This window comes from Cynocephalus volans, chromosome 1, assembly GCF_027409185.1.
Source record: "Cynocephalus volans isolate mCynVol1 chromosome 1, mCynVol1.pri, whole genome shotgun sequence".
NCBI lineage: Eukaryota > Metazoa > Chordata > Mammalia > Dermoptera > Cynocephalidae > Cynocephalus > Cynocephalus volans.
Window position 1 is genome coordinate 271,648,691 of NC_084460.1, and position 27,612 is coordinate 271,676,302.

The window sequence follows — 27,612 nt, forward strand, 5'->3', positions numbered from 1 at the left end:
CAACTTACTCATCCATTTGTCTCAGTTCAAGTTTTTGAGAGAGAGAAAATATGATTGCTTCTCCTTGGACAAGGTGCATCGATTTCAGCCGACTGGTTGAGGCCAGGGAGGTAAGGACATCTGAACAACCATGGCCACATAGCCCTGTGTCCCAGGTATGGCCGAAGGAAAGAAGCAGGTTCTCTCAGAAGGACATAGGGGAAAAGATACTATGACTGACACTTCTATTTTAATGTAGTTTAACAAATAGAAATTGACACCAAACTATTTCTGAGAAAATGTAATGATCAACAAATGTGGACCCTGGTAACACAAAATGATTGAACTCTGACTTTTGTGTGCTGTCACTGTTATTTAATTGCTTAGCACACTGTTATCTAAGACTGAAGTAAATCTTTAAATCATTCTTCCCTAAATGCAGACATTCCTGGGTCTTTCTGTATTTGTTACCCTACCAAATAATTTTATATCTGGTCCAATTTGATCTGTTAGGGTTCCATAGTTTTGCCTTCAGGGTCTGTAAACGGAAGAAAAATGAAAAGATGTAACTATTTAAAAAATACATTAGTAGCTTATGTTTTCATAGCTTTTCTTCTCTTCCCCTCTTCCTTCTGTTTACTGGATTCCTGCATTCAATCTGATTCAACAGCTGAGAGAGTGCATGTGTGAGAGGGACTCTACGGGGAGATAAAACCAAAAGACCATCACGAGATATTTTCATGTAGCAAAAAGAACTCTGGGCTCTTTCCTGCCCTTAGGCGATTCCTATGTGCAGTCCCTCCTGGCTCCTTTGCTCCTCATTCTGAATTGTGGGTGCAGCTGTGCCACCAGCCCCATTTCCTCGCCTGCCCTTGCTTCTCCTCCACACGCCAACGCGAATCCCCCATGGTTAGTCCCATCCCAAAGCCCACCGTGCTACACATTTTCAGAATGGGAGGTGCACTGGATTGTGTTCATTTTATTGGACATTTAAATAAAAGCGTGGAGGCCTGGCTGAATATCTTGACTGGTCAACCAACAAAGAAATCTACAGCGGCCTTGTTTTCATAAAATATCTGGATAGCTCGGTCACATACTTTGGAAATCTGGCTGTGCAGGTAACGATTGTGTCCATTTCCCTACTTACTCATTCTGAGGAAAGGATTAGGTTCTCACTGTTATAGTCTTGGTCATAAAAGTGGGAAGCTAGGTTCCGGGGGTGGGGGGCAAGAAAGGCTGAGTCACTGGGGATGTGGAAGAGGGAAGGTTAGAAAAAAATTATATCAAAAGGAAATTTGGTCCCCTACTACCTAGTTCCATTTGTAGAATAAGAAAATATTTGTTAACATTTTGTCTACCACCTACCATTTGTGGCATCTAGACTCTGCAGCTTTTCAGAGACGGCTTGAGGAATCAGATCTAAAGAGTCCACTGCAGCAAAGAGAGAATTAAAAGAATAATTTTTAGCATTTAAAGCACATTGATTTTTGCAGTTATTTTCACTTTCTCCTATCTTATTGCTTCCCCTTTGAAGTTTCTCTGTAGGCCTTGCTCTCTTAGGAGTTGAAAATGCTAGACACCTTTAATATGGAGTTTTAACCCACGACAGTGGCTTGTCCGTGACCTGGTAGGCAATATGAGTAAGCAGACGTCCAGCCAAACAGCTCTGTATAGCATCTTTTTACAAATGTCCCTATGAGGGCTTGCACCCCACAGGATATCTCAGTGCTTGCCAGCTTCCTTCTATACAGAGAGTTTCAGGTAAAAAAAGTGTTAGAAATGGAAACAGACTAGATTATCATTACTTTTTGATATACGATTTGTATGGCAGATTTAGAAAATAAACAAGCCTCTACATAAATATTTGCAAGTATTCACATTTTATGTGTGTGTGTATATATACATATACATATATGTATACACACATGGGGGGTCTTCAAAAAGGTCATGGAAAGATTCATATTACCTTTTACATGAACTTTTTGAAGTACCTGTGTGTGTGTGCACACGCATGTGTATACATGTGTGTATGTATGTATGTATGTATGTATGTATGTATGTGTCTTATCACAAAAATTCCCAGATTTTTCCTGTTAAAGAGAATTCTAACTTGGGTCTCTGAGTCTCACCCACTGTCTAAGGAGAACCTAGTCTTGCCATATGGGCTGTTTTGTCTTTGCAATGAAGAATTGAGAAGAAGGAAACGGGGACGAGGATGAGACACAGGGGTAGAGCTGAGGTCAGAGTGGGAGAGTATGGGGTGAGGATGGCATGGGAGCAGTTTTAGTATTAAAAAAATTGTTGACATTTTTATCCTTCTTTCAAAGAGCTAGTAAAGTACAAGAGAAGAAATGAAGTTATTTACAAGTTACTTGGTTGCTAGACTATGTCGTTCTGCCCACAACCCCATTCTCTAAGAGTGGACCTGACTGTTAGCACTGCAGAGATTCTTTATAATGCTATTGACTCACCATCGGACATAATTAGATCTTTTTCTTCTTCTGGGATTAGATCAGAATACATGCTGTCTTTACGTTCTGAAACCAAAATTAAATAAAACATGTTGGGTTTAGAATAGAACCAACAACCTGTGAGAAGTTCTAAGTTAGTGTTTTTCAAATTTTGTTGACCATGACCCATAGTAAAAAATGCACTTTACATTATAGCCCAGTATTTGCACTGTGTACATATAAGTGGAACAAAAAGTTACATCAAATAATTCTTACCCTTTCCTAATCTATTCTTACTTACCTCTTTCTCTTTTCTATTTATCTTTTTCTTTCTATTCTATTCTAGTTCATTGAGGGGGAAATCTGGTTTTCTTACCCTTTTGTTATCAATTTTATTCTACCTCAATGGGGAAAATGCTAGTTATTAAATTGATTTCATGACCCGCTAAATTTTTTTTACAACCCACCTATTTCCATAGAAATTGTTTCCACAGTATGGAAAGCACTATAATAAGTTATATTCGATTGTAATGTTCACTCAACAAATCGTCACGAAACAACCTGAAATCAACCCATTTTCTCCACTTGTTTACCACTGAAGTTCCTTAGTCTGCATAAGATTATGACTTAGTAGGGGGAGTCTAAGAACCTAAAAATTTAATCAGAAACTTAAATCGTTATGGTGCAAGTAGTCTTGAGAATACATACTCTACAATTCAGCTTCTCTTCCTGCATCCTGAAAAGCTGCCAGTCACCTTCTTCATGGCTGATCCTACAGTCTTTCTCAGTTCTCTCACAAGAGCCTTAGTGGCCTCAGTCCTTTCCTTAAGTGTTGCTTAACACCAGTTGGGCCAACTGCAATAATGGTGCTGCCACTCAGATGCCTCGAGGCACTGTCTAGCTGACTGGGCCTCTCCGGAGGTCTATGCTGGCTGGGACTGAGTTCACCACGCTCCTCCGGACAGTGATTTGGGCTGCGTGATAGTCCTCCCTAGGGCTCATGATACAGCCAGATTAGTTATCTAAGACTGATGCCATCTATTTCATGTGTTGTCCTGCTATCCACCGGCCATATTGCTAAATAACCACTCAGCCAAGCAACAGATGGCTCTTACTTACCTTCCCAGCCTTACTGATCCTCTTTAATATAACTAGGGTGGATGCTCTAGCCCACCCACCCTAGTTATTGTTTTCTGAATACAATTTTATATTGCCCCATGTTTATATTTCTGGTCACACACTTGATCACTGAAAACGCCTCCTTTGCCCATATTCTTTTCTCTCTGGTGGAATACCTTTCACAACCTCCTCCCTACCCAACCCTCCGTTTGAATACTTCCTTTTCACTCAGTTACATGAGTAATGCCTACTCATCCTCCCAGACCCAGCTCCCATGTCATCTCTTCTGGAAAGCCTTTCCTAACACTCCCAGTCTATGGTAGGAGACTCCCTATGTGGCCTCTCTCTATCACAGCACTTGCTTCATGCTAGGGTCTGGATGTTTGTATCCCTCCCAAATTCATATGTTGAAATCTAAATCCCAATGTGATGAAATCAAGAGGTGGGACCTTTGGGAGTTGATTAAGTCCTGAGGGTAAAGCCCTCATGAATGGGATTAGTACTCTTGTAAAATAGGCCCAAGAGAGCTTGTGTGTTCTTGTCTACCATGTGAGGACACAGTGAGAAGGCATCATCTATGAATGAGGAAATAGGTCTTCACCCTACACTGGATCTGCCTTGATCTTGAACTTCCAAGCCTCCAGAACTGGGAGAAATAAATTTCTGCTCTTTATAAGCCTCTCGGTTTATGGTATTTTATTATAGCAGCACAAACAGACTAAGACCCCTCTCAGTAAAGTAATTTTCTCTTTGCTTTGCTTGCTGTTTCACAAGGTGCTGAGCACTTTTGAGGTGGTGAGCACTTTTGAGGGCAGGAACCATGTTTGATTTATTTTTATGACCCTATCACATAGCACAGTTACTTTTTTTTTTTTAATGATGGTAAAATATATATAACATGAAATCTACCTCCCTAACAAATTTTTAAATAGATGTACATTGTTATACAACAGATCTCTAGAACTTTTTCATTCTTGCATGACTGAACTAGCACAGTTTCTGAATAAATAAATGCCCATTTGTTTATCTTTAGCCATCTGTCCAAAGTCCCAGCTAGATTTCAAGATATGATTAGATTTTCTCCTTCGTACATTATAAGGGTCTTTCCTTTCCTTGTGAGTTTTTATACTTTCCTTCCTTTTGACCTGTCTTGCTCTGTTTCACTAAATTTTTAATTCATTGTGTGCCTTGGCATTTACCTTTCACATTCTTTTGGCTCCCTTTCCCTAGACAGTTTGTGTGGCCATAACTTCCTTATTGTGTCCCCAGTGTCTCTCAGAGCAACCAGCAGATAGAAGGTACTCAATGGACATCTGGTAATCTCTTCCGAAGATTTAAACAGATTTTAAATATGATCTTATTTTTGAGTATAGGATGAGGGTGATAAACGAGTTAATTCCCATCTTATGCCTAATGGGTGATCAAATTCGTTTTTTCAAAATTTAGTTTTAACCCTTGGATAAAAGGGCATTTTTTTTTCGATTGAGTATACCTACCATCTGGGATCCTTTGTTCTTCCTGGGTGTATTCTGCAGTGGGTAAGGAGATCCTTTCATCTCTTTTGGCTAATTCAGTTTCTAAAAGTCAGGAAATTAAGTATTAAATTAATTGAAGAGATTAAAAAAACCTCATACATAAATCATCTCACTGGTATGTTAATAAGCAGAGATTGCCAGACTGTGAGAGGGTGCCAAGCTCTGATTACTTTCAATGCTCTGATTTTGGAATCCCTGGAATAGTGTTTTTTGGGGCAAGGTCCAAAAGTGACAGAGTCAAGATCAATCAAATATGTATAGACTATGACCTTTGTTAATAAAAACACAGCATAAAACATGGTCATCTTCTTTCACAAAACTCTGTATAAATGCAAGTCCATATGGGAACTTTAGAATTAACTACCAGTCAATGGAGTCAAATTTAGGATGACTGCTTCGCAGTTCATTCTAGTGAAAGGAATTTGCAGCTCTAGTCTGCCAAACACAGGAAGCCAAACAGAGGGCCTCTAAATTCTGAGAATAAAAGAGTCTGAGTTAAAGCCAGCTGCCCATCAGACTACAGATCCCTCTGCGCCTGTGTCCTCCGTCTTCACGGCACCTCTGGGCTTTGTGAGGTTTGGCCCACTCCTGGTGACTTGACCATCAGCCAGAACCCCACCCTCTGCCCACAACCTCTTTTCCTCTAGGTCTCCCTGCCCTTCCTGCCACGGCCGGTACTTTACCCTCACTAATCCTTCTCAGGTCCAGACCAATGACCCTCCTCAGTCTCTGCCAGGTTCTTTTCACCAGATACCCCATTCTGAAAGGCAGCAACTGTTTTAATTGGTTGGACTCTGCACCATACTGGTTGTTAAATACTTTCAATATGACCCCTGCCTGGACTCTTTTATTCCTAGTTATTATTTTCTTCTTCATCCAATCTAGACCTTGTAGTCTATCACTTCATCTGCTCTCCTGCCTCAAGTCCTTCTCTCCACCCCCAGCCACAAGCTCTCACAGCCCAGCACCATGAACCTCTCGGTCCTCAGACGCACCATAAGTGCAGTCATCTGTATAATGCGTGGCCCCTTGATGAACTGCAGTTTTCAAGAGGACAAGATCAGGTCTACCTTATTCACCACTGTATCTCCGGCTCCTAGCACTGGCTATAGTTGGTATAAATATTAGTGGAAGGAGGAAATATTGGGCTTCAAAAGGCTGGATTAAAGTTCTTTTCATAAATGAATTCATTTATTTCTTCTTGTCTATTTCCATATTTAAGATGGGATTTTCTTTAAAGCAAAGGAAAGAAAGATGACAGTATTTCCTTATGAGTTTATGATTAGAGAAAATGCCAACAAGAAAAATAGGCTTACTGAAACGTATTGTTTTTTAATATAGCTATCCCAAAGTAAATATGATGTTGTGGGTTGAATTGTGTTCCCCAAAAGACATGCTGAAGTTCTAACTTCTGGCACCTGTGAATGTGACCTTATTTGGAAATAGAGTCTTACCAGATCTAGTCATACTGGATTAGGGTGGGCCCTAAGTGCCATGATTGGTGTCCTTATAATGAGAGGGAGATTTGGAAACATAGACACACACAGGTAGGAGATAGACGTGTGAAGAAGGAGGTAGAGATTGGAGTGATGCTGCTACAAGCCAAGGATGCCAAGTGATGCCACCAGACACTGGGAGAAGCAAGTGAGAACTCTTCCCTAAAGCATTCAGAGGGAGCACGTCCCTTCTGACACCTTGATCTAGGTCTTCCAGTCTCCTGAACTGTGAGCAAACACACCTCTGTTGTTTTAAACCACCCAGTTTGGGGTAAATTGTTATGGTAGCCATAGGAAACTAATAAATATGGTATACACAAAATTTATAAGATCATAGTGATTTTAAGATGTGATTTCTTTTTTTCAAATTAAAAAAAATTATTTATTAAAACATAATTGATTATACAAATCTGTGGGGTATAGCATGTAATATCAATACCCATGTGCAATATGTGATGCTCAAATCAGGATAATTAGTACATTCAGCATTGCCCAATATAATAATTTCCTTGCTAACCCCTACCTCTGGTGGCCTCAGTTAAGATACGATTTTTTTTTTAGTATTCTATGGGATGTTTTCTTTCAAAGGACACAGGACACACTGAAGTTGGCAACTTATTTTGCTTATAATTCAGTTTAAAAATTATAAAATATGGATTAGAGTTATCTATATTAATCATGATTCAGTTATAAAAAATATTTTAATACACTGTTAATAGCAGCCCAATAAAACATTACATCTAAGAGATTACCTGATTGGTACGGATGAAAATTTATCATGTCTCCAAGTGCAACAAGTTTCTCCTGTTGAAACATTTCATAATCAGAGAATTAAATGACCACAATTACTAACTTAATTATTCTTTAATAGGAAAATATTTTGATCCTTAATTTTAAAACAACAAACAAATATGTTTAACATGCCAGAAATTATATAACCAAATGACTAGTATTCCATTGATTTCTTCAAACTTTTATTGCTTCATTACTTTTAGGAATACATGCAAATTGAACCCACAAAAAGCCAGTGCATGCCTTGGCCAAGGAGAATCAGTTTAAGGTCATTATTAAAGTCAGTTCCTTTGTATCTATTCTGATATTACCTGAATTAGATCACTTGTCATTCTGGTCATTATTTTTTCACTTATTTCAATATCTTTGAGGTCTGTACGAACCACCCAAGTTCCATTCTCAAATTTCACAGGCATAGAAAAGACAATTCCTTCAGGAATACCAAACTGGCCTGCAGTGGGCAAACACAAAGAAAAACAAAAGAATTCAGAAAAATTAACCCTTCCTTTTAAGCATTCTAGAAAGGGACAGACATAATACACGATTTGGAATGATAATGGTGGAACTAAATTTTGGGGATTCCTCTTCAGGGAGGACTGAAGCACTCACTTTAGAAGTACTGATTGAGCACATTCAAGTTCACACAGTTTTCCCTTCTGTATGTCTCTCACATGCACAGGCTGATGCAGGCTTCTTCTTCCGTGCCTTGTCTGTATTTCTGTTGTCTGCCTCCCATTGCTTTCCTTGACCCCCTTATGTAGTGCACGAGCCTAAGTTATTTGCCCAATCTGCTGATGCAGGCTTCTTCTTCCGTGCCTTGTCTGTATTTCTGTTGTCTGCCTCCCATTGCTTTCCTTGACCCCCTTATGTAGTGCACGAGCCTAAGTTATTTGCCCAATCTGAGCCCCAGCTCTTGTAGCCTACTATGACAGTCACTGGGCATAAAGGCATTGGAAAGGAACAGAAAGGGGGCAGGGAAGTTGGTTATTTTCTTGCAGTTCCCACTTCCTCATTTAAACGTATTTTAAATAAAAAGATTGATAATATTTATTACTAACTGAGCACCACTCAGATAAAATTGACCCCTTTTCTGGTGCCTCAATCAAATAAGAAAATTATTCTTGCCATTCTAGACACCAAAAATATTGTCAGTAGAGCAAAACATTGAGGACAATCAAGAAACCAGGATCTAGAATACTTTGCCTTAGAGGGCTTCCCAGGTCCTCTGTTCATTCTGTATTTGTTTTATCTGTGAAGAGCTAGTCTTGTGGGCAGACAGTGTATGAGGATTTACCCATATGGAATAGTTTCAGGGAGACAGGCAATGATCACTTCTCCCCCTCCTCCCAGTATTGCATTGTTTATTTTTCAATAAAATTCCTACAGAGATTAATTAAACTTTCTTTCTGCAAATAAAGATAAGGTTTAAAATGCCTATGTCCCTAAAAAGGTAACATACTGATTTGAATTCACACTATGGTAATGTTCATGCACCTTAACTTCAATTGACCAAGATGCACTGAGCATCTACCATATAAAATGCTGCTCCCACAAAAGGTGCAGAAAGATGACTCAGACAGAGCTGCTGCCCTCAGGGTATACACATGCTAATGAAGGGGATATATGCCACTAACCATACTACCAAAAAAAGGCAGGCTACAACACACTGTCTGATACAGGAACAAAATGCTATGTAAGTATAGAGAAGAAACAGAGATTCATTCTGACATGGGGGATTTTGGGACATTTCCTAGAGCTGCACCAGAGTCACTGGAACAAAGGGGAAGATGGTTTGACTAATAACATAAGGAATACAAGAGGTGGGTCAGATTGGGAAGGAAGGCACAAAATTCAGTTTGGTGTATGTTGGTTTGAAGTGACAGCATGAACATGCAGGTGGCAATGTTTTGCAGGCTAGAGCTCAGCAGAGAGGCCCAGGCCTGAAGCTTTGGTAGTGAGTAAGCCTGCTAAAGAAGATAGTAGAACACAGAGGGAAGAGATGCTTTGGACAGAACCTACAGAATACTAGCTATTCTCTTTCCTGTTTTGTAACATGGTAGAAGTCTGCGCAATAGTTTTTGGCAGATTAATACATTAAGGCTGTATGAATTTACATATAGTGTTTATGGATGGAGAGCCATCTTACCACACCCCCAGTGCTGCCTGGGACTCTGAGACCTGGGTCCTGATGTGCCCCTTTGTGTCCTGCCTCTGTGCCTTTGCTCCTGCGGCTCCCTGTGCCCAGGGTTCTTCCCACACTTGTCTTCTGGTCAACACTACCCATCCTTTAAGGCTTCCTGGATTGCCCTCCTGTATGGAGCCCGTTCTGATTCTTCCTGCTACCTGCCTAGAACTGATCACACCTTCCCTCTCTCAGCTGGGAACAGTGAGGAAAACCTAACAAGACTATTATATTTATGGATCTGGTTCTTCTCTACTCTACCATAGGTTTCCTGAAGGCAGAGGCCAGGTCTAATTTCTATGTGTATTCCCAGTACATTCATACAAAATATTGTTGAATTTCTGAATGAATAACCAAATGAATGATTATGAAATTGTAAAAGTCCAGACAGCTTTATAGGCCATGCTAAGAGCTAGACAGGTAGAAACACAGAATTAGGAGCCCAAGGCATACATGGAGGTTTTTAAACATTACAGGATACAAAAAACTTAGATTTACCTTCACTCAGTACTCCTAAAGACACAATCTCCCCAGGCGGTGAGCCATGGTACCAGTATTTCAACGTAGTGGCTATACTGTGTGCAGCCAGAATGCCTCCAAATTGTCTTCCAGTGGCGGTCAACTTTTTAAGAGTTTCCACAAATTCTCTTTTTAACCACTCACTGAAAGGAGAGAAGTGATTTTACAATGGAGTGAGGGATGGAAATAAAAAAGGATGAACTAAGCACAAGGAATCACATCCAAAATCAAAATAGCATATGACTTCATTGCCCCTTCAAGTGTCTTCACACCCCATAAAGAGTCGATAGAAAAATAATGAAATGTAGCAGATAGAAGCCCTCAAATTTCAAAGTAAAAACATGACAATGTGAATGTGGGACATAGAAAAGTGGTCAAAGACTGCAGAAACAATTACTTTCCTTACAAAGAATTTATTCTATGTGGATGCTCTTGTGGAATCAGTGATATCCTTCATTTTAAGTAAAAAATTTCATAAAGCATTGCATTATTCACGTTGGGAATTAGGGAATAACTTTTTTTATGATCTGAAGTTTAAACTCAGGGAACATCTCAGCTGGATTAGAGCAAATGGTGAAGGGCGCCCCTGTGAGGCCAGCATGGCACAGCTCCATGCGACACTGGCCCTGCCCAGGCAGCAAGCACAGGGGTATCATGCTCCAGGGATCCATCAGTCCCAGGCATGGATGAAGTCCCTGTGGCCTGAGAAAAAGAAAGAAGGCAAGGAGCTATGGAAAGGAAATGCTATACAACTGGGAAAGTGATACAAAATTTAGAAAAATGCTTCGAAGGCACCGCTGCCCGTTTCTCTTCCTCTGCCTCATCATAATGCTGGTGTTCATTGTGGCAGGCACAGCTCGAAGTGTCTTACCTGAATCAATCCATTTCATCTTCCCAGCAACCCTGTAAGGCCCATACAGTGTTACTATTTCCACTTTGCAGATGAAGAAACTGAGACATAGAGAGAGGTTAAGTAACTTCTCTAAAGTCACACAGCTAAAAAGTGGCCAAGTGAGAATTTCAACCCAGGTGGCTCAGTCCTAGGACTGTGCCCCTCACTACCTCCTCATTCTGCCTCACCTGGGACAGAACACCCAGCATGGCCTGGGCCTGCTGGTCACCTTAACTCTTCTTTCTCAAAATGTTTCAACTAATTTCAACTTGGAGACATACCTCTGTCTTTAGGTTAAATAAGATTCCCTTTGTACAAACTTGCTTGAGAAATAACCTTAATGGAATGTATGAGCTTCTTTAAAGGTAATCTGAAATTTAAAGATGGATAACTTCAAAATCAAATAAATTGGGGGCGAGGATTGATAAGCTGATATCTTGTGGAATTTTCTGTTTCTCTGATAAAGAGCATGAACAAACATGAGTGTAAACAATGCAAGTTATTTTTGTACAAAGATTTATAAGAGGATTTAAAAGACTACAACAACTATTATGCATTTATTTAACATTGTTAGGATATTTCACTTAAAAATATACCATACCTATCAAAAATCAAGTTTAAGACAGGGCGTGAGTAGTGAAGAGGTCCCCAAATGGCACTATCATATCTGTAAATCCTTGCTTTTCTCAGATCAATGTAGTTATTTCCAGTGATATTTCCCCAAATTATCACATCTTTGATGCCTATTAGGAATAGAAATAAAATCCATAATAATGCACATTAATATAAAAAAAAACCCTGAAGCCTATATTTTGTTTGCGTGTTTAAGATTGGTCCTTTTGCTATAAAATGAGTCTGAGTTTACACTCCCTAAAACTGTGCAAAAGGTGTGGATCGCCTCTCTGATCATCAGGATTTGGCAGCCCCTAATACTGTTCTGTGACTGCTCTGGGTACATAATTAAATTCAAGGAATAATGAAATGTTCCCTGAAAGAAATTAACTATTAAAAATTATATCACTGGGGTCGGTCCTAACTTCATTACTCTGCTTGCCATTAAGAGAAAGAGAAAGGTTGAGAGAGAGTGAGAAAGAACTTTCTATCTACTTTGATTTTGCAAAGGCATCTTGGATTCTAGACTGAAATAGAAATTTGGGCAAATGAGTTAACTGGGCGGGTTAAATCTCCTGCAAAATGAGAGTGTTGTGATAAGAGGACCCTGGGGAATATCTTAGTCAACAAATAGTTATGAATTATATTCTATCTGTGAGGCACTTCTACTTACTGTGTTTGGCAGAAAACCAATCAGTGCAAATTCTTACAACATTCTGGGGATGGAGGGAGGTGGGTGAGGAAAGAACTACTGTACAAAGTGATGCGTGCTGAGAAGAAATGTAAGAGGATGAGGGTTAGAGAGAAATAAGAATTGGCATTTAATAGGATTCCATAATTGTGGATTGTCTAGCAACATTATATGCAAAGGGACAATAAGTACAGTAATTCTATTTATTTACTTATTAATTTATTTATTTGCTTAAAAATTTAATTATAAGGCCATACCACTTCCTATTGTGGAGTTAAATTCTTTCCTATTCTGTATGAGGTAAGATTGGTTTTTGCTTCAAGTAACAGCATATCTTACTGACTTGGTTTAACTACAAGGAGTTTACTTATCTCAGATAATAAGTCAAGACAGGCAGTGACATGTGCTGGTTCAGAAGCTCAAAGAAGTGTTCTCTTAGCCTTCCCCTCATGGTCCTAAAATGGCTGCAGCAGCTCCAAGTGTCACACTCTCCCACAGTTGTGTTCAAAGGTGGGAAGCAGGGAAAAGAATGGGCAGAGGCTTCCTCTTTTGCCTTACTCTTTTCAAGGGGTGAAATATCCTTCCCAGGGGACCCCAAGTAGATTACATTACTCAGCCAGTCCCTGACTGCAAGAGGAGTTCAGAAAATGAGTGACTGAACCTGTACAGCAGGAGACAGGCTGTGGGGAGAAGAGTGTGGGAAACAGATCTTGGGTGGTCAACCATCATGGTCTATCATCGTCCTCTGAGATTCTCTCCCTCATCAAAGTGACTCGTGAAGTAGGAGCAGCTAGTTCTTTCCCCACCACCTGACTCCTAAGAGAGCTAGTTATGTGCTCTTGGGTCCCTCCAATAGCTGCATGCCATAGGAGGGACATGTGGAGATGGTTAGGGCTGGGAGCTCATGGGATCCCAGAGGGGAAAAATAATACTCCAGCCGCAGGGAAGCACATGGTAGGCTTCCTGCCTATAGTCTAAAGAAGTCTTTTCATCTCACTGGGTCTCACTTTTCTTATTGGCTTTGAGGCCCTTTGTAGCTCTAAATACCCTAAATCATTCTATAGAAAAATATAGTGGATGTCCACTGTTTTTTTTTTCCCCCTCCCAGTGTCTCTTCCACTTTTTCTTTTCTTTTCTTTCTTTTTTTTTTCTTAACAGCATACTGGTTGTTTTTTTAAATAACTACCCCTTCTCCAATTTCAGCCCATATGGTTTGGGTGGAGCTATCCTCACCCCATAGGGCACCAATAGGCACAAGACCCAGATTCCACCCCCCTGACCACAATGTGGAGATGGGCATGTAGTCCAAGCCTGACCAATGAGTTTGTTCTTTTGCACAAACACTTGGGAAAGAAAGCCCTCTTTCTACTGGGGGGTAAGCTACGAGCATGAATCTGGGGATGCCAGTGGCCATTTTGCTACTCACAGAGCCTTTCTGAGAATAAAACAACACTGCAGAAAGCAGAGCTGAGGGACATGCCAGGACAGAGAACAAGCAAGTTTGATGTCATCACTTGAGCCCCAGCAACCAGCTATGCCTGCAATAACAACTGCCTCCTGTACTTTCAGTTATGTGAGAAAAAAGTTCTCTATCTGCATTCAGTCACCTTGAGTTGACTTTCTATCACTTGCAACAGAAGAAGCTGCAGCTAAGCCAATACACATGTTCTGAGAAACAAGGTTATGTGTGAGCTGAACTTAGGGGATATCCTGAGCCTTGCTTTTCTGAAAAGGTTTGCTATCCTCTTGGCATCTGGAATGATCCCTGAATGATTTCCTGGGTGATTTTGCTGTTGCTGAGTTTTTCCTTGCTGCTCCACTGATGATTCTACTTTGACTACTGTCCCTCTAATGTCTCTCTTCCCTTTTCCCAACTTTCTTCTCTTTTTCTTTTTTCTGCTTCTCACTTGCTTATTGACTTTGAGTACAGTGGAGCTTAGAGTTATGGCACTAGCAGACCCTCAAGAGAGCACCCTTCTGGTTGAAATTCCTCTGGGCCCCCACTTTGTTTTAAATTTTGTGTCACTGCCTCTTCTTGACACTTCATCAGCATTATCAGTGACCTTTTGTGATGTCAGTGTCCATACAAGTAATTATATCTGTATATAATTATAAGGTTGATGATAGAGATAAAATGATTAGAAAATGTTTTCATTTCCTGTTGCATACTTTTAGTATTAATTTGGTTGAGTTTTGTACTGACCTTGGGGGTAAGACACTAAAATATGTACGCCAGAATACCAAAAATTATTATTTCTAGGACTACATTGTAAAGAAATGAATAATACAGCTCTGGCTATAATGTTAGGCTCACTGGAGTTCTTTATTTCCCTGATTTAGCATGTTCTAAGGCTCACATTCCATTGTCTTCCCAATTTTGCAAGAGAGAATGCCTTGCCCTCCTTCCATTCTCAATGGATGCCATTGCACCTGCTCCATCTAAGGGCACAAATAGCTAAAATATATCACATGTGATCTCTTTTTTTAAATACAATCCATATTCTTATTGTCTCACCTTTCTATGATTCTGACATCTACCAGTTCAAAGATGAACAGGAGCAGAAAGTGATCAGATATCATAATCCTACTGATAAGTTTTACATCCTTGCACATGTTTACCGTGTGCCAGGTATTCTTGTAAGTACTTCAGAAATATTATCTCATTGAATCCTTACATCAATTCTAGGAGGTAGGTACTGTTAACATCCTCATTTCACAAATGAGGAAACTGAGGCACAGCAAGATTAAATGGTTGATCAAGGTCACACAGGTGGGGAAGTGGGGTAGAATGACTTCAATACAGACCTTTTCAAACAGATTTTTTTAAAAGACAACACTAATTACCCTAACCGACTATTATCATAGAATATTAGGAATTCGAGGTCTCAAATATTAGGAATATTAGGTTTCAAATTATTACTTGAATAATATAGATCTTATATTAAATATCTGTTTATTCATTTTTATAATGATGGACAGAGTTAGTTAGTCATGAAAGCAGTAAAAAAACGTTTGCACAGTAGTCAAATCTTACTATAAGAAGTTCTTTGTATCCGTTTCCTCTTTCTATTACAGATATCCAGAGTGATCCTAGAGGGTTCAGTGCTCTTCCTAGCTGCTTTGAAATCATGTTGTTTCAAAACAAAAACATAAACTAACACAGGAGTTCACTCACATGAGGGGGATGTCTTCAATTTTCTGGCCAGTGCAGCTTTCGCTTCACCTTCCACCCCCAGTGCCACAGCGATAATATTGTGTGCGACATTTGGGGCATATGTCATAAGCAGAATCGTTTTCAGATTCACAAAGGTTTTTCCTCCCACAATCACTCTGACAGAGGCCTGAGCATTTTTCTCGATCAGGTCTCCATAGAGCCTGCACAGAGGCACCCTGCGACGAAGGCAGTCTTCCAGCGTGTGCACCTCCTGCTCGGTGGTGTCATCGAGAATGATGACAACGTGGGCCTGACGGAAGGCCTCTTCCACGTTCGTGCAGATGGAGACGCTGCGGAGGACAGGCGATGCCAGGTCCTGGGTTTCCATCACAAGGTTTTCGAGGTGTTCTTCCACCCGCTTGCTGTCAAACAGAGTGATGCTAATTTCTGTATGCATCCCAAACACTTCACCGCTTGTCAATATGGGAATTAGGTTGTAGCAGGCAGGAGTAGCTGCACTGATAAAAGTGCAAAGGCCGGTTATGAATGCTTAGATCCTTTGCCCCTTTTAATCCTCTGTTCCTAATAGATACGCCTGCATGTGCGTTAATAGGGTGATTTAATATTTATATAGGCATACACACAGCTACATAAACATTTTTAAGGCTAGAAATAATAAGCAGAACAAAAAATTCTCACTACTAACGCCTTACTCTGGCCATATGAAAACAATTCCAAAAATAAGAAATGCACCTGTTTATTAGGTTTTCAAATAAACTAGAATTCCCCATATGCAGAAAGCAAAATTTCAAAGATCTGTGTCATATAACTCTAATTGTATGTTTACATTTCCTCTTGAAAAGATAAAGACATAAGTTTCAGTTAACCATAGCTCTTTTAAAATTTTGTACCCTTATCTTCTAAGTAATGACATTTTTTTGGAAAAGACTATCTTTTCCAAATTCTTACAAAGAAAAATCCTTACAAAGATGGCAAAGATCCACACAAGCTATGTATGGTTTGTCTGTAGCCACAATTTAGCAACTATCTGGGTACTTTATGGCTGTGATTATTGACTTTGAGCTGTAATGATCCCCTGTAGGGAGTTCAGAAATGCATTTGGGCATTTCTAGTATTCACAGTGGGTTTGGGAAGGTGTACAATGGAGGTTTCAACAGTATCTGTGTCATTTTAATCCTTTGAAGAATGTCTAAAGAAGATGTGATATTTATTAAATCTGAGTGATAAGGTCATGGAGGTTTATTATCTCATTCTCAATTCTTTTCTGTATTTGAAATATTTCATAATAACAAATAATTTTTAAAATGAGGGCATATATTAGGATAGACACATGTGTAGTGAGGACAGTGTGAGAGAGACTGAGGGGTCGGGAAAGGGGGGGGGTAGGGAGAGAGAGCACAAGAGAGACAAAGAGAAAGAGAGTGCAGAGACAGAAAGCGAGCACAGAGACTGCACGTGCCCCAGATGGGGGCAATGAGGAGCAAAGGGGAGAAGGAGGACAGTAAGAAAGAGCAAGGTGAGGGGAGAGTTCCTGAGAGAGAGTGTGTGCATGAGGTGAGGGAGAGCCCAGGAACTCTAGTGAGTGGGAAAGAGGAGAGAGAGCACCTGTCAGAGACAGCAAGTTAGGCAAAGCGGCCATTCTATAAAGTTGATCTTAGATTAAATGTGTGTGTGTGTGTGTGTGTGTGTGTGTGTACAATCTAAAACTCATACATGGGTTATATTGGAAAATACACACACACACACACACACACACACACACCCCTATACATACGTCTATATATACACACAAATCTCAAATGCAACGTTCAGGTATTTTCCTTCATGGAATTAATCCAATCTCTTTTCCTTTCTAAATATAAAAAGCCAATCTCATGAATCCTGGGGTTTGACTGTCCCACCTGGTGATCCAGACCTGCAAGGGGTGGATGAAATCTTTCAGGGCTTCTTCCTGCAGCTCGTTTTCTATATGTGCCCCCAGGTTCTCTTGAGCAATTACCATCATCTGCTGAGTCGTCATGCTGGAGGTGACATTATAGTAAAGCTAAATATTGGGAAAGGAAAAGTCAACATCAGAGAATAGATAATTAGCTGAAAATAGCTATAATGGAAAGTTTTTGTTTAAAGTCAAAACAGAATAGAGAGAGAGATGAGAGAATGTCTCAGAAAGCAAGACATTTGAAAAATAAAATAATGTAAGAGAATGATAGTTTTTTTGAACAGATAAGTCAACTTAATTTATGTACCTGAGCATGCTCCAGGAACTCATTATATCCTCCCAAAAGCAAACACTTTCCTCCACGATCCAACAGCTCTCTCCAGATGATGGGGGAATTTTTGTGACTCCACTTATTTTTTTCACAGACATCATTCAGCCACTCCTATTGAATGATATTCCAAGTGAAGACATATATTAAATCTGCCTGAGAATTCAATTCAATACTTTAGAATTAAAACTAAATGCTAGCTTGTTTTTAATGTCAGTATGTATAATACAATTTAGATATCTTTAAACAATAAAATGTAAATATAGAAAATAGTGGTGAGTTAAGTAACAAGTTAATAAAAATAAGAAAAAATATCCTTCAAATTCATTGACCAAATTAAGGCACTGCAAGTGGCTCTTTTTGCTGAGGAGATCTGGAGTACAAGTGTTTAACTTAAAGAGAGGCGAGGTATTCCAATTTGAGTGATTAAAAAAAAATCAACTGATTTTTCTCTTATTCTTCTTATATATGAGATACTTCCAGTCTTAGGGCCATATTAAATTTGATATTGCTTTTCAAATCTGTGGGTATGGTTTATATAGTTCAGACTGAATTAGTGAGCTAAAAATTATCTGGGAATTTTTGATAGTATTTATCAGAAAAAGTTTAAATTATCATTATCTGTTTTGTGTAGACCAGGTCTTCCAGTGACAAGATCTAAGTAGAGACAGAGAGCAACATTCTTATCCCTAAAGTACATGGTAGCACTATTAGCATTAATGTCACTAGTGTTGGTATACAACACCCCACTGCTAAATTTGATGGGGGAAAAAAAAGTACATGGCAGCAGCCTTAAAACCATGTCATTGGAGACGTGTAATGAGGCTACCTTAGAAATAAAATTCTAGAAACTAATTTCTGTTGCTGCTGTTGAAGATCTCCCTACCTTACAGCAAATGGTGGGGCTGTGAGGATTCCACCATGTCCCCCTAGTCTCAGCATGGCCCGACCAGTGAAGTGAGGGGCTTATGGATGAAAGGGACTTTACCCTTTCCTTCAGCAGCAAGCAGAGCATGTTGCTGGGAGAACATGTATAGGACTGAACCCTGACAATGCTGAATCAAGAGTGAAACATAAAGCTGGACAAAGGAGAATTTATCAGTATGAATCTCTCTTCTGCAGTTCAGGAGTGTATACCCTAGCAAAAACCTCAGAAGATAGTAATAAGGTGTTGCTAGACGGGCTCTTGGAAGCTTGGAGAAAGTGATGATTCACATTAATAAAATAAAAATGCCAGAACTGCCATAAAAGACATGGAGTAAGGGATCAAAAGGCTGGTGGATATGGTACTATGGAAGGCTGAAAAGCCCACTAGTCTACCATGTTCTATGGAAGGGCATGGAAGACACTACATTCACCAAAGTGATAAGCAATGCACTCAAAAGTGGGGTGGGGGGTGTCCCAGTGTCACTGAGAACCTGGTGAGGCTATCCATTCTAGGCCAGGGCTGTTAAAGGACATGCTGTTATAGAGCTGGATTCCCTGGCAAATGGGATGATAAAATTCTGAAATAATAGAGGCTGGGGGCAGTGTCCACCAGAGACCATCTATTGCAAAAGAAGCACTAAACAATCCAGCAGATGAAATAACTTAGACAGCTGCAGGCACAAAGGGCTCATGAAAGAGACAGAGGCTGTGTAACAGCCCAAGAGAATGGGCTATCCCTCCTCAAAGCTTATCTAGCTATTGCTGCTGCTAAATGGCTAATGTACTGGCAACAGAGGCCAGTGATGGCCCCCTGATAATGACACTATCCCTCAAAGACACCAACCACCCTCTTGGTGGCAAGTTGGTTACATCGGACCTCTTCTACCCTTTAAAGGGCAGTGATTCATTTTGATTTGGATCAGGGGTAAAGAATATTTGGGGTAAAGTATTGCTATTCTTACTTGTAGGGCTTTGGCCAGTGTCCAAGAACTTAGAAAATGTTTAATCTATCAACACAGTATAATGCATAATGTCAGTTTGAACCAAGAGACCCACTTTAGAACAAAGGAGGTTTGGCACTGTGAACAAAACCAGGAGATCCACTGGCTCTATCATACACCACATCACCCACCTTGACAGAGGAGTAAAACAGTCTACTGAAGGTACAGGCACCAGTTTGGAGACTAATACTTTGCAAAGGTGGGGCACCTTCCTCTGGATGCGATATACATCTTAAATCAATATAATGTTCCACCACAATAGGTAGAAAACATGAATCTGGGAACCAAGGGGTGGAATTAAGAGTGACCCACTTGGGGAATTTATGCTTCCCCGAACCCCTCTACTCTAGACTCTGGGGGTCTGGAGACTCTAAATCTCAGAGAGGGAGTGCTTCTACCAGAGGACACAGGAAGAGTCACATTAAAATTTAAGCTATGGCTGCCACTTGGTCACTTTGAGCTCCTTTGCCAAGAGACCAGCAGGCAAGGAAAGGAGTTCCCATTCTGGAAGGGGCAATAGGCCCTGATGATCAGGAGCATGTAGAGAAGCTTGATGTGGCCAAGAAAGAACATTTAATATCTAGGTTATCCATTGGGGCATCTTTGGTACCATCCTGCTCAATTCTGACAGTAAATGGACAAGAGCACGAGTCACATTCAGAAAAGAAAATAGAAACTAGGGCTCAGATCTCTTAAAAATGCAGATCTAGGTCACCACACCTAATAGGTCACCCAGACCAGCAGAGGGTCAGGGGAATCTATAATGGACAGTAGAAAAGAGAGGTGATGAATATCAGTTGGCCTTGAAACTATGTGCTGTGGAGACTGAAGTTCATTTGACTAACCTTCCTCTTGTAAAGTTTCCCCAGGGAAAAATGCCAACCAGAATCCTGGAGAAACTGTTCCCAGATGGTGAAAACTTATTACATGGAGCATGTGGATCCACAAGGCACAACGGGTGGACTGTAGCAGATGCTGTCATGTCTAGTCCAGATTCCCTCCCATAACCAAGGCACTCATTCCCTCAGACAGCAGGTGTATTGGCTGCTGATGGCTCTGGGCTGAGTCTCTCTCAAAGAATTGACCTCAGCCCAAGAAAGCTACATTGCTTTAGGTTAAGTTTCTTCTGCAGAGGCAGCTTGCATCCAATGACTGGTTGATGTGGGAATACAAAAGCTCAGCTCCCTTGCCTTAATTTGGGATATCTCTGAAAGGTCATCCCAGCTTCAGAGTTCCCTGCAGGAGTCCTCTGTTGTAGATGAATCACAGTTCAACTTCTCCCTTTGCCCAATCCTGCTGCCCTCATTTTTTCTCAGGATGTTGTTTCCAAGAGCACTTCCCAGTAGAGCCCCTTCACCAAAATCTCTATCTCAAAGTCTGTTTCTGGGGAAACACAGTCCCAAAGAAGGGTATTTCAAATAAACAAGTCCTTCATGTCATTGGATATCAGTATGAAGGAGATTCTAACTATAAGATACCTGCTCACCATGGGACTCTCTAGAGTTCCCACCCAGAAGAAGGCCCTCAAGAGATGATTCCCCTGGACTGTGGACTTCCCAGCCTCCAAAGCTGTATGGATGAACAAGGAAGTATGACATCTTGGGGAAAAAGTGGTCAACCAAGACCCTCCTATGATTCATCTAGAGGTTTTACAGACAGCCCTCATTACAGTGATCACTCAAATGATGGCTGATTAGGGGCCCACAAAGGCTTGTCCTGCAAACCTTCCATGAACTTAAATCTGATGGGAAAAAATGTCAGAGAGAGGCTCATTTTCTCTGCACAGCAGACACTGGATTACCAGCCTGTCAATCTAGTCTTCTGACACAATATCTAGGCCTTGGAAGCTGTATTAGTCCATTTGTGTTGCTTATAACAGAAAACACAGAACCAGGTGATTTATAAAGAAAATGAAATTTATTGCTTACAGTTTCTGAGGCTGGGAAGTCCAAAGTCCATCTGATGGTGGCGGCAGTGACCCAGGGGTCTCACATTGCAAGATGGTAGAAGCAGAGAGAGCAACAGACAGACTCTCCTCTTCTTTTGAAGCCTTCAGAACCATGCCCCTGACCCCGATTTTTTAATCCATTCACTACTGCACGGTCCTACAACCCAATCACTTCTTCAAGGCCCCACCTTACAATTACCATAATAGGATTTCTCACCCTCTTAACAGTCACAGTGAGGGCTAAGTTCCTAATACATAAAACTTGGGGGACACAACTCAAGCTTCAGGGAATTTTGGGGGGACATAATTCAATCCACTACAGGAGACTAACACAGCTGTCTTCTTCAGGAAAACATGGAACACCGTGCTATTCATTCTCTGTCACAAGGTCCAGAAGAAGACCACTCCATGACTCTGCAGCACTTGATCCTTTGCAAGCAGAGAAAGTCAGAAAGGTGCCTCCTGGTTTGCCTTCTTCTGTATACGCACCTTCCCCAAATTCAGATGATTTCAACTGTGAATCTCTAGTTATCCATCTCCTAAGCCACCAACCAGTATGTTTGCTAGCACTTTCTTTATGCAAGGAACCAGAGGGAATGTTGCTGGAAGCTCACAGACAGGTGATGCAGTTGGAAATGTTTTGACATCTATTTATTCTCCTGACCACACCAGCAGTAGTTTTCTATCAAATCTATCAATACCAGTTGGAGGACCTTTGACTCTCACAGGAACCAGTCAGAGGCCCAGACCTAGAGGGCAAGCTCCTTTATCCCAAACCTATGGCAATTCACTCCATTCCCTGAGAAGTCAAGTTGAGCAGCAACTTCATGAACATTTGCAAGATGCAATGTCCTTTCTTTCTTTCTTTCTTTCTTTCTTTCTTTCTTTCTTTCTTTCTTTCTTTCTTTCTTTCTTTCTTTCTTTCTTTCTTTCTTTCTTTCTTTCTTTCTTTCTTTCTTTTTCTTTCTTTCTCTCTCTCTCTCTCCCCCCTCCCTCCCTCTCTCCTTCCCTTCTTCCTTCCTTCCTTCCTTCCTTCCTTCCTTCCTTCCTTCCTTCCTTCTTTCCTTCCTTCCTTCCTTCCTTTTAGCTCCCACTTATGAGTGAAGACATGCAATATTTCTCTTTCTGTGCTTGGCTCATTTCACTTAACATAATTTTTTCTAAGTTCACCCATGTTGCTGCAAATGGCAGATTTTCATTCTTTTTTATGGCAAAGTAGTATTCTATTGAGTATATATACCACATTTTCCTTATCCAGTCATCTGTTAATGGACATTTGGGTTGGTTTCAAATCTTGGCTACTGTAAATAGAGCTGCAATAAACATGGGAGTGCAGGTGCAATGTCCTTCTTAAAGGATGTCTATGAGCAGTTTCAAATGGAGGATCATTTTGATAGATTTGATGATGCTATCCATGTGTTGTGAAACTATGCTGTGGGACCTTCCATCAGTTTGCTACTGGTCACAATGATACACACAATTTATGGGGACCATTCCATAAACCATCGGTTGGAAGCCTCAATTCAAACTAAGGAGGAGGATCAAGACTTGCTACAAGCAATCGGCTTCAGTGGTTGGAACTCATCAGGAAGACCATTGGTTTCTTTTTTCTTTTTTAAAAAAATTATTTTAATTTATCAATACACAATGTAGTTGATTTTCATGTCCCTTTACCAGTTCCTCCTTTCTCCCCTCTCCCCCCACTCATCAACATCATATCTATTCACTTGTCTTAAAAAGTTTAAGGAATTGTTGTGATTGTGAGTCTTCTTCTCCCCACCCCATTTATTTGTTTGTATATTTATTTGCTTATTTATTTTTCACCCCCACAAATAAGTGAGAACATGTGGTATTTCTCTTTCTGTGCTTGGCTTATTTCACTTATAATAATTTTCTCTAAGTCCATCCATGTTGCTCTGAATGGTAGTATTTCATTTTTTTTTTATAGCAGAGTAGTATCCCATTGTGTAGATATACCACAATTTCCTTATCCACTCATCTGATGATGGACATTTTGGCTGGTTCCAACTCTTGGCTATTGTAAATAGTGCTGCAATAAACATGGCAATGCAGGTATCCGTTTGACATGATGATTTCCATTCCTCTGGGTATATACCCAGCAGTGGAATAGCTGGGAGGGTTCACCATCTGATTTCATGTCATCTGGTGAAGGAGGTTCATGAGGGTTTTCATCTTTCTCTTTGTTTTCAGTCTTTATTTCTGTTGGAACAACAGATCCAGACTGACCTTGCAAACCACCCACCTCTATAATTTTCTTGTGTTGTATGGTTTAGGTCTGTGCTTGAAGCTGTGACTGTACTAGACAGAACTGAATGATTGCTATTAAAACTCACATGTCTAAACAATCCTCCATTGAAACTCATATGGCAATCATTCAGTTCTGTCTAGCATAGTCACTGCTTCAAGCACAGACCTGAACCATACAACACAAGAAAATTATAGAGGTGGTTTGCAAGGTCAGTCTGGATCTGTTGTTCCAACAGAAATCAAGACTGAAAACAAAGAAAAGATGAAAACCCTCATGAACCTCCTTCACCAGATGACATGAAATCAGATGATGAATCCTCCCCAAAAGATATCAAGGTTTCATCTAGAGGCAGAATAAGCAGTACTAATGGAGATGAGGATTTGAACCCAGAACAGAAGATATTAAGGGAGAAGGAAAGGCGGATGGCCAACAATGCCAGAGAATGCTTGCGTGTGTGGGATATTAATGAGGCATTCATAAAGCTTGGCCAGGGCTGACCCCATGGCGCACTCGGGAGGGTGTGGCGCTGGAAGCGCAGCAGTGCTCCCACCGCGGGTTTGGATCCTATATAAGGATGGCCGGTGCGCTCACTGGCTGAGTGCGGTGCGGCCGGTCATGAAAATGACAAAAAAAAAAAGAAAAAACTTGGTCAAATGTGTTGGCTTCATTTGAAGAGTGAAAAACCCCAGACAAAGCTCTTTATTCTTCACGAGGCCGAAGCAGTCCTCCTTAGTCTAGAACAGCAAGTCAGAGAAAGATGCCTTAACCTCAAAGCAGCCTGACATAAGAGGAGGGACGGAGAAAAAGTTTCTGCGATATTGGCAGAGCCAACCATGCTGCCGGGAACCCATCCTGGGCTTACTAAAACTACCAACCCTATATGAGTCATACGTAAACATGAGCCAGTTCCAGAGTTATCAGTAGGCTAGATAGAAAGTGACCTCTCCTCATAAGGACTTGCACAACTCAGATTATCTGAAGACACAAACCTGACAGGAGGGAGAAGAAAAAACAAATCACTTGAAGCAAGAAACTCTGGTCAACACTTCCATCAGAAGTGAAGATAGGAAGCTCATCAGATAGAAAGTTAGCCCATGAGAGGTTTGCAATATATTTTGTTGCAAGTAGCATGTTGCTTGTGCAGACTATGTCAATCTCTCTACTCACTGTGGAAGTTGCTTTGTGCCTAAACTGAATTGACAAATGCATTGTAACTTCAAATTTTATTTACAGTTATAGAACTGTAAAGTGTATATATAAAGGGAAAAAGTTAATATGGAAAGCTGATTTACACTCAGCTGATGCCAGCTTTCATTAAAGCTATTCACACGCAGAGAACAAAGCAGTGATAACCATTGGCCTGGCACATCTATTAGTGTCTTAAAAAGGAAGAGAAAAGTCTTTTGTTGCCCTCTCCTGTACTTTTTCCATACAAATAGTGTTTTCCATGAAACAGGAAGATATTATTTGGTATAGCATTAAACAAAAATCAGTACAAATGAGAATGAAAAGTTAACAAGTGATTTCTGGATTCTTGGGGTGGGGGTGGAGCACTAAAATCTATTTTACTTAGGGTCTATTTATTCTGGTTAAGGTATCATTTGTTCTACTTGGTATTAGGAAAAATATATAAATAACGTTTTGATACTGATAAGTAGGGATTCTTTTTAGTAGTATTCATTAGTACATGAACATTCATTAGTAGTATCATTAGCACATGAACATTCATTACTAGAAGATAACATAATACATTAGCTAAAAGTTAGTCAAACTAAAACGTATTTCTGTGCATAAGTAAGTTCAACAATCCGTAAAGGCTTCTTACCTCCCAAACCTCAGGACGTTGTGTAATTTTATGTATCCGAAAATCAGGAAGATTCTTTTGTAAATAGTCTGCCAGAAGTTCTGCTTTAGCATAATATGGACAATTTGCTCTACCTAAAAGAGTTCAAATTAGCCATTTTTTTCAACACACTGAAATTATCATGTAGTTATAAGTATTTGCCACATGATTACATAATTAATCACAGTTATGATATAATTTTATAACACAGTTATAGTATAAACTGACATGAAATAAACTTCTGATTTTTATTATATTGATAAAAATAAATTTCATAGGAGGTCAGAATCTTAAGTAATAAAATGTGGAAAGGAATAAAACTATTGAATACTTACTCTTGTCTAGTACTATGCTAGACCCCACTTCCTCTAGGAGGCTGCCGACTGTAACTAAGTAAGCATGAACTACTAACAATGAACTGCTCTTTAGTAGTTACTAACAGGTAAAGTGTGAAGTGAAGAGTGGTAGTAAAATCACGTTAGGATTTGATATGTGTGGCAGGGAGTTGTGGGAGAGGGAGAGTGAAGAGTCTAGGATAACTTCCCTTACCAAATCTTCCCTTCCCAAATCTGCTCCTTCTGTAGAACCCTGCCCTGCCACTGTCACACATGCAACATTCTCTGTAAATTTGTTTTCCACTGTCTTCCCAGCATACAGTTAATCAGTGCTCAAAAATATTCTTCTGGATGAATAAAGAAGCGAAGAAAAGGATTTTTAGGTAGATGGTAGATGTCAACTGTGTTCAATGCATCAGAGAGGTCAGATATTACAAGGACCGAACAGCTTCTGTAAAAGTCATTGCTGACTTTGGTGAGGATAATTTCTGTAAGGAGGCAGAAGTACAAGGCAGATTGAGTGGAATGAAGAAGATGGAAGAGCAGTGTACTCTTTGAAGCAACTTGCTGAGAAGGGGAGAAGGAAGGTACAATACACTGTTGCAATAAAAGCCTCCTCAGTGGTTTCCTTGTTGTCAGTCACATGGTTTCCAATCCTTCCCCTCCAAGGCTGCCACGGTGCGCTTCCTAAAATGCAAACCCATCCAGACCACTCTCCTGCTCAAAACATTTCAGTGACTCCTCATGGCTTTAAAATAGATTAAAAACATCTTTGCTTGGTGCAGGTGGGGTGCAAGAATCTGGCTCCTACTCCTGTTTTAACCCCAGGTTCTGTCACACCCCTCATACCCAGATCCTCCATTAGGCCACAGGGCTTCTAGCCTCTGTGAGTTCATCAGGACTGGCCTCTCTATCCCAAACCTTCACAATTCAGCTCCTGTAACACCTTCCCTAGCGAGTTCCTTGTGTCCACCCCTCTCTCACCCACACACCCAGACCAGGGGGTTTATGTTCCCAGAGGCCTATGCAAGACTCCCTCATTGCATTAATCACACCGTATCAAAAGTGCTTCATTAAATGCTTCTGTACCCCGTGAGACTGAAAGCTCCTGGAAGGCAGGAATATGTTTCCCTTCACTGTCTCCACAGCGACCGGCAGTGCTTGGCACGTGGTCACTGTCCACTAAATACCTTTGAATGAATGCTTAAGAAAGCGTGGGGTGGTCCTCCCAGAGGCCGGAACTGCTAGAAAAGAAGCCAGTTAGGAAGACCACTGCCCGAGCGGCCATGGGCGGTGAGCTGTTGGTGTTTTGAGCGATCTGCGGGCGGACGCGGGGATCACTCACCGGCGATCACGAATTTGGCCATAGTCAAGCGAGACCCAGAGGCAGGGACCGCGGCGTCGCGGTTTCCTAGCAACTACACCGCCAAGGGCGTAACGCAGGAGTTCTCTGAAACAGGAGCCAAGCAGGCGAGATTAGGTGTTCAAAGTTGTGTTTTGAATGGCTTACGTTGCGGTACACGTTCATACACTACCATTATAAACTCTCTGATCTCCTCCGTCCCTTTGCCTGCATCTAA

At 40.6% G+C, this 27,612-nt stretch overlaps 1 protein-coding gene and 1 pseudogene across 1 annotated transcript; one reads left to right on the plus strand and one right to left on the minus strand.

Moving 5' to 3' along the window:
- Positions 1 to 488: 488 nt before the first annotated feature.
- On the minus strand, positions 489 to 27,399 carry MDH1B (malate dehydrogenase 1B). The gene is made up of 13 exons (XM_063086353.1): positions 27,378 to 27,399; positions 25,680 to 25,792; positions 17,689 to 17,823; positions 17,344 to 17,486; positions 15,443 to 15,939; positions 11,566 to 11,707; positions 10,052 to 10,215; positions 7,683 to 7,822; positions 7,332 to 7,383; positions 5,045 to 5,125; positions 2,451 to 2,516; positions 1,345 to 1,410; positions 489 to 517 (listed from the first exon to the last, which is right to left on the minus strand). Exons 1-13 carry the CDS (start codon positions 27,397 to 27,399, stop codon positions 489 to 491), a joined length of 1,650 nt encoding a protein of 549 aa, XP_062942423.1.
- On the plus strand, positions 21,981 to 24,738 carry LOC134378089 (transcription factor 12-like; annotated as a pseudogene).
- Positions 27,400 to 27,612: the final 213 nt, after the last annotated feature.